Raw genomic sequence first — 10,542 nt, forward strand, 5'->3', positions numbered from 1 at the left:
GTGTCTGGATATTTCCAGGGGCCCGCCCTCACCATTCACAACACAAACGAAGACCTCGGGTGGGAAAGCACTTTATTAGGCTGGACTTCCAGCCTCTGCCACGCGAGCCCTGCCAGGTAAAGGTTATGGACCCCCACCGCCTTCCTCGTCGTCTTCCACGTCGAGGCCCGGGATCCCGCGGATCTGGCACTGCAGCGCCCCGCCCAGCAAGGGTACTGGGTTCTCCTCTTCTGGTGGTGGCGGAGGTGGTGGTGTTGCACTCCCTGGTGCGGGCTCCTGGGGCACCGGGGGCTGTGCTGGCACGCCCTCTATGAGTCCAGTCGCTTCGTTTGGTGCCCCTTCATCCAGAGCGCCAGCCTCTACCTCGTCTTGTTCCTTCTCCTCCTCCGGGTTGTCAGTGAAAGGATTCTCGCCCTGTAGAGATTGATAGAGACCTTAATGGGAGGAAGGAATCACCGGGACAGTATGGGGACCAGGCTCACACAGAAGTCAGGACTAGGACAGCGCTTTCGCCTTTGCCTCACCTTCAGATATCGCTCCAGCTTCTTGCTAATGAGCTTGTTGTTGAGAATACTGCGGGCCACCATAAGAGAGGACTTCTTGGACTGCTCCATCATGAGCTATGGGCAGGGCAAACAGGGCTGGTGAGGCTGCTCTAGGAATCCCAACAAACCCAGCTGAGGTTCAGATTCACCAGTAACTAGTTAAGTGCACCTTGGGCATAATTTGTCCAGTCACTCTGGACAAGCATGCAAGGAACTAGGATGTGATCTGATCATCCACACCATATTTGCTGTTTGAAACCTGACTTGCTTATATAGAAACTATAGTAAGTGCTAGACTTAGTGGCACAGGGCATTCAAATGGAAGGCCTACCTGGACTACCGAGTTTAAAGTCAACTTGGGCAACTTTGACTATGTCTCAGAAAATAAAAGATGACTGGGGGCTAGAGAGATGGCTCAGCGTAAAAGTAAAAATACTTGTTAGTATTTCAAAGACTCAGGTTCAATTTCTGCCACCCACAAGGTAGCTGACAACAATCTCTAATCTAGTTTCAGGGAATATGAGACCCTCTTCTGGTTACCACAGGCACCAGGCACTTGAATAGTGAGCACACATGCAGGCATAACATAAAAAAAAAAAGTAAAAAAGGGGAGGGGGCCAGCGGGCCAGCTGGACATAATATAATAGTTTGATGATAGAGTGCTTTCTTAGTATTCTTAAAGCCCTAGGTTTAATCCCCAGATACACACACACACACACACACACCCAGATGTAATAAAACCTAGTAAAAGTAAAATGTTGGTGGCCCACACCTTTAATCCCAGCACTTGGGAGGCTGAGGCAGGAGGGCAGATCTTCCTGAGTTCAAGGCCAGCCTGGTCTACAGAGCAAGTTCCAGAACAGCCAGGGTACAGAAAAACCTTTACTGCTCCCCTACCCCCCAAAAAAACCCAGCGACAACAAAAAAAGTAAAATGTAAAAACAATAAAGGGTCTGGCAAGATGACTCTGGGTAAAAGCATTTGTTACCAAGCTTGGCAAATTGAACCCAATTCTAAGGTCACATACGATAAAGGAGAGAACCAACTCCTGCAAGTTGTCCTTGTACTTCTACACACATGCTATTCCCTCCCCAACCCCATACACAGACACACAGACAGACACAAACACACACACACACACACACACAGAGGAACCTAGGAGCAAATTGCCCTAGCACACAAGGAGATTGTTTAGAACCAATAAGGAGGGTATAAAAATAGCCCTAGCAATGTACACCTGTAAGCCCAACACTTAAGAGGAAGAGGACCGCTGCAAATTCAAGGCCACGCTGACCTATAGAGTGAATTCCAGTTTGGACTACATACGACTGCCAAAACAAAATGAGAATATAGATGAAACTATATTTAAATGTTGTACATCCTTTTAACTCACAGGATTTGGATATGAAGAAATAATGGTAAGGTTGAAAAAAGACACTTCCCTACTGGTGGAGCAACTGGTTACAGACTCGAAAAAGCTGTTTGATGGAATACACCAGAAATACAAATATGCCTCAGTAATTCCTATCCCAAAGTTTAAGAACTAGAAATAAACCAGTTCCTCCTATCAGGGCCTTCTGGCAGAGTATAAAAGACATGCAATTAGGTGTGAAGCCTGGGCCTTTTGTTTTGTTGAGACAAGGTCTTGCTATGGTAGTGTAGGGGGTTCTAGGACTTGTTTGGTTGTTTTGGAATTATTTTTTGTTTGAGATATTTTGTAGGCCAGGCTGGCCTGACCTCAGTATGTAGTCCATGCTGCTCTCAAATTTGTGGCAATTTTCCTGCCTCAGCCTTCCAAGTGTTGGGATTACAGGAACATTAGACTATGCCTGGTTTATAAACTGGCTCTGAACTTGTGATTCTCTTGATCTCCTAATACTAGAATTGTAGACCTGTACTATCAAATCTGAGTCATTCTGTCTGGAAGACTTTACATGAACACACTGGGTCACTTCTTCAGCCGTAGAAGTACAGACATGATTATGAAACCAAAGAAAGAATGAAAGGGAGTTGGTTCTCTTTCCAGCACAATGTCCCAGAGCTCAAACACAGGCTGCCAGACTTGGCAATAAGTACCCCTACCCACTGAGCACCTCACTAGACCTTACAGTTTTCTTTACACATTTTATCTATGAATAGACCGAGTATATACTCAAGTAGCAGATTAAGGTAAAGAATTAGAATACTACTACAGTTCCTCAATAATTTTCACTGGCTAACACACTGCTCTTCCTTACCCCCTCTGTGTGTCCAGAAGTTGAATATAAAAAGCTGTTTCCAGATTTTGTTCATAATGACCAAACATGAAAAATTCTTAAAAACAACAACAAAAAAAAACAATGTACATACTTTCAGGTTGGTGCTTTTAATTCTAACCAAGTGAATATACCAAATATATCCAGTGCTTCTTTGACCTTGATCTAATAGTGACTTACACTTACTGTGCCAACATTAAAACAACCAAGTGTACAGCACCCAGGCAGAAAATAGAGAGCCTGACGTGCTCAGTTAGAACACATCTATAGTAATAGCTACTGCAGAAGCAGAGGCAGAAAGATGAGGTGAACCCAAAGCTTCCAAGTCAGGACCAGCAAAACAGATTCCTCTTACCTGCCTCTTCGCAGCATTGGTTGCTATAATTTTGCTGTGAGATAAAAAGAATGTTTGCTCTTCCAGTGTCATTGCCCTGGCTGTCAGCAACCCTGAGTTTTCTGATGTGCACACTGGAAATAAATGCCCAGAATTTCTGTAAGCCAAGCCCCCTTGGCTTCTAGATTGCCTGGCCTGCTCAGGAAGATTTCTTTGAACAGTCAAGGTAAATGATCTAATTTTCTTCCTGGTCTTCTAATTGTTTATTTTTTTTACATTTAAAATTCCTAGAATTTAATACATGGTATGTAGCAAATTTATAAAATGTACCAGTATTTTCCTACTAAACTAAAATATAGGGCTATAATCTTATTTTTTTGTTATTTTGGTTTGGTTTTGGTTTTTAGAGACAGCGTTTCTCTGAACAGCACTGGTTGTTCTAGAACTCCCTCTGCAGACTGGGCTGGTCTCAAACTCAAGAGATTTGCCTGCCTCTATCTTCTGAGGATGGGGATTAAAGGCTTGTGCCAAGCCTGGTGGTGGTAGCCATGCCTTTAATCCCAGCACTTGGGAGTTCCAGGACAGCCAGGACTACACAGAGAAACCTTGTCTTGAAACCCCACCCCACCCCCAAAAAAAGAAAGAAAGAAAACAACTAACTTTGCTTGCTTTCTTTTTCTTTTTCTTTTCTTTTCTTTTTGTTTGTTTTTTTATTTTTTCGAGATAGGGTTTCTCTGTGTAGTCCTGGCTGTCCTGGAACTTACTCTGTAGAACAGGCTGGCCTCAAACTCAGAAATCCGCCTGTCTCAGCCTCCCAAGTGCTGGGATTAAAGGCATGGGCTACCACCACCAGGCTTGCTTTATCCCTGGCCAACATCAGCTTTTTTTTTTTTTATTAAATTGTATTGGTTTTGCAGTAAGTTTTAAATATCTGCTGAGCAAGTTTCTGAACTCACAACTGCCCTTTCTACAGCATTTTTGGCCACTATTAGTCTTGCCATTTTTGGTGTATCTTAACTCCCATCCTCCTTACTACATTCACTAACTTTAAGATCATTTTGCTATAATCATTCAGCTTCTCATAAGAATGTTACTACAGAGCTGGCAAGATGGCTTCAATGGGTAAAGGTACTTACTACTTGCCAAATCTAGGGACCTGAGTTCTATCTCTGGAACCCACATGATGGAGAAAGAAAGCCTAACTCCCAAGAAAGTTGTCCTCAAACTTCTGTGTATATGGAACAAGTGTGCATGCATGCCACCACATATAAGTAAACAAAAGAATAAATGTAACTTTGAAAAAGATTGTCACTTCCCCTCCCGATATTTTATCCTAAGAATGTTGCTTTATTCTTACTGAGTCATCCTTGCAGACCAGATACAAGATTAATTATAATTTACTGTGTTTAAATTACTACTAAAATGATATTTATCTTTTCTCTTCACACCTTCCTATCTTTAATAGTAATCTGATCTATAACTTCATCTTGGTATTATCTTTTTATGATTTTTGGAATTAAAGTTTAAAAGGCTTCATAGGTAGGTGTAGTAGGCAGATGCCTGTAATCCCAGCAGTTGGAAAGTAGAGGCAGGGGCACTGAAACTTAAAGGCTAGTTTAGGCTACATAGTGAGATTCTATCTCAACCAAAACCAAACCAAATGAACAAGCAGTGGCTGGGAGACGTCTCAGTCAGTAAAGTACTTGCTATATAAGCATGAGAACCTGAGTCCAACCTTCAGATACCATATAAAAATGTGGTTGTGGCGGGGCAGTGGTGGCACACACCTTTAGTCCCAGCACTTGGGAGGCTGAGGCAGGCAGATTTCTGAGTTTGAGGCCAGCCTGGACTACAGAGTGAGTTTCAGGACAGCTAGGGCTACACAGAGAAACCCTATCTCGAAAAAACACCAAAAATATACATATATGTTTGTGATAGTATGTGTTTATAATCCCAGCACAGGGAAGTCCCTGAGACAGGCTGGTTCCTGGGGTTTGTGGGCCATCTAACTTAAGACTACTTGGTGGGTTCCAGGCCAGTTAAGCAAAGGTCAAAAGAAGGGAGGGAGGGAAGGTTCATAGTGACTGAGAAATGACATCCCATAGTTGTCTTCTAGCCTCCAAAGCATATGGAATCTATGTGCAAACATCCATATATGCGCAAACCTCCCTCACACACACACACACACACACACACACACACACACACACACACAGAAACAAACTGGAAGCCTAAAAATCTTACTTAGAGTGTACAGACTTCCAGCATGACAATCTGAGGGGTTCTGGGGTTCCATTCTCTAATGAGACTGATAAGACTTAAAAACAAAACCTACCAATTGAAGTACCTGGAATGTTCCAAATGACAAACAGTAGATAAACTGCTTAATAAAGAAAAGATACTTTGACCCAGGGACAGCAACAATTACATTTTTGTTTGTTTGTTTGTTTTTTGTTTTTTCTTTGAGACAGGGTTTCTCTGTGTATCCCTGGCTGTCCTAGAACTCACTCTGTAGACCAGGCTGGCCTCGATATCAGAATCCGCCTGCCTCTGCCTCCCAAGTGCTGGGATTAAAGGCGTGCCTGTGCCACCACGGCCTGGCAACAACTGCATTTCAATCCCTGCCCTGCAGCCTATTCCTGAGGCTCAGTTCTAGATGCAAAGATAATAGCTTAGTTGCCATCTTGACTTAGGCTTGCCTTAGGGCACACCATGCTAAGAATACAGGGGCCCACATATTCTTGTTCATAAAGGGCCCAGATGAGAGAGAGAGAAGCCAAAAGAATGAGACCCCAGCCAGTTCACACGTGCTCATGTCTTTCTCGATGCTGAGGGCGGCACAGAGAGAAGTGCTTCTTTGTCTTGGTCCTTCCTTGGCTCAGACTGTTTGCCTTAGGATGGCCCCACCGTAGAACAGTGAACTCTCAGTATCTCCCTCAAAGGAATGGACTTCCTACCCAAGAATGAAGGTCAAGAGGTCAATGGAGAATGTGGAGAAAAAGCTGGAGGACTAGAGAGTAATATGAGCTGAACTAAAGACTGGCTATATTGCCACTAAACAAAACCAACCAACCAACCAACCAACTACAACCCAGAACAAGAGCTAAGAGCAGCCTCCCCAGATTGAAAGTAAATCTCAAACAATAATCTCAGAAACTACTCCTGTAAGAAGTCCCATCTGAGGTAAATGGGTGCTGGGGCTAAACTTCGGGTGTCAACACATGGAAGAGAAACACTCTAACACTAAGCTGCAAGCCAAGATTTAACCAAATTAGAGTGCAAGTTAAATTCCAGGACACTGCTAAGAACAAAAGAACAGCGGGCAAGAAATTAATAAAGTGTATTAGTTGATGTGGCTAGGAAAAGATAAGTGACTTAAAACCACTCCAGGTGATTTATAGCATCTCAGAGTCGCAGTAATATGCCAATGGGTTCCTCCCTCAAAAGGACAACATCAGACTCTCACTACAGGGATGAAAGAGACTTCACTAGTAGAAACATCTCTAGAGAATTTGGCTCATCCTAGGAGTGTGTACTTTAGTGGTGGAGTGCTTGTCTAGAATGTACAAGGCTTGGAGTCTAACTCCCGACACCCATAGAAAGGAGAATAACAACAACAATAACAACAACAGAATTTGGCTAGTCATTAATTACCCAAGTAAGCAAATAGGTTAACAAGTTGCTACATTATGTGGAGGGAGAGGATCAGTGCCCAGAAGGGACAGTCATGATGTGATTTCTAAGACATCTAGATTATGAGATAGTCAAAGGAAATGGATCCATATTAAAGATAACAAAACAAACAAAATTAAAAACAGAAAACAGGAAGCAGTCCTGTTTGATAGTGACTGGATGTTAGTCTCTTCACTGTGTAGCCCCTGCTGTCCTGGAACTCACTCTAGAGACCATTCTGGGACTAAAAAGGTGTTCACCACCACTGCCCTAACTAGCTCTTCTTACAGTTATTTGACACAAGTGTTTTCTTTATGTAACTGGATGATAGATAATCTGAGTACTCATTTACCACCACCTTGGCGGTGTGGTCATACTTCAAAGTGGCAATGAAGAACACATTTAATCTGGGCTTGGAGGTAGAGGTAGGCAGTTCTCTGTGAGTTTGGGGCAGCTTAGTTATAATAACAAATTCCAGGGCAGCCAAAGCTACATGTGAGATGCTGTCTTCAAAACCCAAAGTAAACCAAACCAAACACAAAAGCAAACAAAGCCACCACAGTATAGAACATAGACTAGCAACAGAGATGTAGTAATATGTTTTTATAAAAGTATAACTAAATCTCAGAAAAAAGAGAAGTGTAACAGAAACAAAACATTCAGCAGAGGGGTTCAACAGCAAATATAGACTGAACAAGCATATAGGTCAAGAGTATCATACTATAGGGTCCTACTTTCATCTCTCCTTCACTGAAATGCACTAAACGCTTGACAGTGGGGGATCTGAATTAACATTTGCTTGTTTGTTTAGTGGCGATCAAAGGACAAATTCCACGAGTGGGTTCTTCCCCTCCACCATGTGAGTCCCAGGTATCAAATTCAGCAAGTGCCTTTCTTTATCCACTGAGCCACCTTGTTGGCTCAACAGTGAAGATTTAAGAAGGCAGACGTTGACCCAGGAACTCCTACTTTGTTTTTCCTCTTGTTCTATTTCTTTCCTTCTGAATTAGCCTGGAGTCTTTTTTCCCTACAGTTATTGGATCAGCGTTAAGACAACGAACCAAAACAGCCCCTAAACAAGACATCTTCTTGGCTCCAGCATAGCAGATCCTAAAGTAATGGCAGGTCATGGTCAGAGCGAGATGCTAATAAGGTTCTTCGTGCTTGCTTTTGTTCATCTTTCCTGTTAGAAACCAAGACCACTGTAAGCAGTGTTTGTCTACACAGGGTAATCAGACTGTTGATAAGACTTCTTTTCTGCTTTCGACACTGTTTGTCTCTTTGATTGGCTTCCTAAGACAAATGGCTGAGTCTAAGCCATTGGAATTCCCTGAGCATGGGACTTTGTTCTAACTCAGGCAACAATTATACCATCTAAAAAACAGAGAGAAGAAACAGTGAAGAGAGCAGGGCCATGGTGGTGCACGTCTTTAATCCCAGCACTTGGGAGACAGAAGCAGGCAGATTTTTGAATTCGAGGCCAGCCTGGTCTACAGAGTGAGTTCCAGGACAGCCAGGGCTATACAGAGAAACCCTGTCTCGAAAAACCAAAAAAAGAAAAAAGAAAAAAAAAGGCTAAAAGCTTCCCAAGACTGATGAAAGCTTTAATCTACACAACAAAGAAGTCCCATGAACTTCACAAAGAATAAACACAGATACCTAAAAAAGATGTATCATTACTCACAGCACCAAAAGCCCAAGATAAGAAAAAAGCTTGAAAGCAAATAAAACCTCACTTGCAAACGGATGTCTCATCAGACAGGTGAAGCCAAGACAGTAAGAACAACACAATAGAAATGCTTTAAGAAAACAACTGTCAGGCTGGAGAGATGGCTCAGCGGTTAAGAGCACTGACTGCTCTTCTGAAGGTCCTGAGTTCAAATCCCAGTAACCACATGATGGCCTCCAGCCATCCATAATGAGATCTGATGCCCTCTTCTGGTGTGTCTGAAGACAGCTCCAGTGTACTTCCATATAGTAAATAAATAAATAAATAAATAAATCTTTGGGCCTTGTAATAAATATCTATAAAACTATAAAAAACCAAACCAAAAAAAGGAAAAACAACTGTCACCTTGGCCCAGATTGGTGGACTGGTTTGAAACTCACTATGTAGACCAAGCTGGCCTTAAACTCACAGAGCCCACCTGCCTGTGCCTTCCAAGGGCTTAGGTTAAGGGACTATGCTACCATACCAGGCATAAATCATGTTCTGAAAAATACTGGTGAAAGGAAAAATTAAAAACAAAAAGCCCAAAATAAAAGAAAAATTCATAACCATCAATTAGAAGACAGTATTACTACAAGACTAACATTCACTCTATCCACTGCACCAAGAAGCAACAAATACAATATTGTAAGATAATAGGACTTCCCAATATCATCTAAAAACACAACATAATTTTATCAGAATACCAGCTTGGTTTTTCCAGAGAAAATGACAAGTTAATACTAAAAACAAATAGCACATAATAACAGAATCAATATTGAAAACAATGTTGGGCACATCACACATTCTGAATTTAAATTTAATCATGAGGCTACAGTACAAAGACAGAAAAATTCAAGCACACAGGTGGAGACACAAAGAATAATTCTAATTCAAGGCCAGCCCAAGTTAGAGTGAGGACTCTCAGCAACAACAAATAGACAAGTCCTTTGTCCCCTCTCCCCCCAAAGAACCAAAAACAATAGAATGGAATTTGGGGTCCAGAAATAAACCTATAAAGTTATGGTCAATTGACTTTCCACATGGGGCATGGGTCATTTACCAGGGATAAGAACTGTTGAGTAGTTCTGGGATTACTGGATATTCACAAGCAAAAGAATGAAATTAGGTCCTGACCTAATTTCATATAATAAAACAATTAAATGGATTAAGGCCTAATTGTAAAAGCTGAAACCAGAAAATGCAAGCCTAGGCACAGTGGCTCACATCTGGAATATCAGCACTCAAGAGGCAGAGGCAAGACTGCCATAATTTCAAAGCTAGCCCCTCTACACAGTAAGTTCTAGGCCAACCAGACACAAAGGAGGAGTGGGAAGTATTGGAGTTCCTGCATGACCATTGTTTAATACAGTTTCAGATAATATACCCTAAGCATAAACAATAAAACGTAAAAAGAGTGTATTTTATCAAAATTAAACTTTTGGCTGGCTATGACAGTACATGCCTATAATCCACATACATACTCAGGTGGCTGAAACAGGAAGATCTTCAGTTGCAGGCCACTTAGGGGCAGTCAAGCAAGTGACCTACACTGTGAGACCATGCCTCACAACAAAACAGCTGAGAATGTTGCTCAGTGGTTAAATGCTTGCCTATATATGTACAAGGGGTTTATCTCAATTCCAGTACTACAAAAAAAAAAAAAAAAAAAAAAGGAAGAAAACAAAAAACAAAACAAAACATAAAATAGAAAAGCAAGCAAACAAACAAACATTTGTGAGGGGCTGGAGAGATGGCTTGGGAGTTAAGGGCATGCACTGCTTTTTCTGAAGACCTGATCCTACTATTCATGTCAAGTAGTTCACAACTACCTGTAGCTCTAGCCCCAGGGGATCTGATGCCATCTTCTGACTTCCACCAACACCTGCATTCACATGCACACACACACACACACCTGCATTCACATGTACACACACACACACCTGCATTCACATGTACACACACACACCTGCATTCACATGTACACACACACACCTGCATTCACATGTACACACACACACACCTGCA

At 42.1% G+C, this 10,542-nt stretch overlaps 1 protein-coding gene across 3 annotated transcripts in view; it reads right to left on the reverse strand.

The window, feature by feature from the left end:
• Window positions 1–55: 55 nt before the first annotated feature.
• The window catches only part of Akap8l (A-kinase anchoring protein 8 like), a 32,186-nt gene continuing 21,699 nt past the window's right edge, over window positions 56–10,542 (reverse strand). For 2 of the 3 annotated variants that reach the window (XM_031350424.1, XM_031350426.1), the window contains exons 14-15: window positions 525–620; window positions 61–414 (exon numbers count right to left, since the gene is read on the reverse strand). In XM_031350424.1, the coding sequence (XP_031206284.1) occupies window positions 124–414; window positions 525–620 (387 nt within the window). In that variant the 3' untranslated portion in view covers window positions 61–123. Of the gene's footprint in view, window positions 415–524; window positions 621–10,542 lie in introns of all 3 variants that reach the window. The other variant, XM_031350423.1, reaches the window with a different exon arrangement.

This window comes from Mastomys coucha, unplaced genomic scaffold (genome assembly GCF_008632895.1).
Source record: "Mastomys coucha isolate ucsf_1 unplaced genomic scaffold, UCSF_Mcou_1 pScaffold4, whole genome shotgun sequence".
Lineage (NCBI taxonomy): Eukaryota > Metazoa > Chordata > Mammalia > Rodentia > Muridae > Mastomys > Mastomys coucha.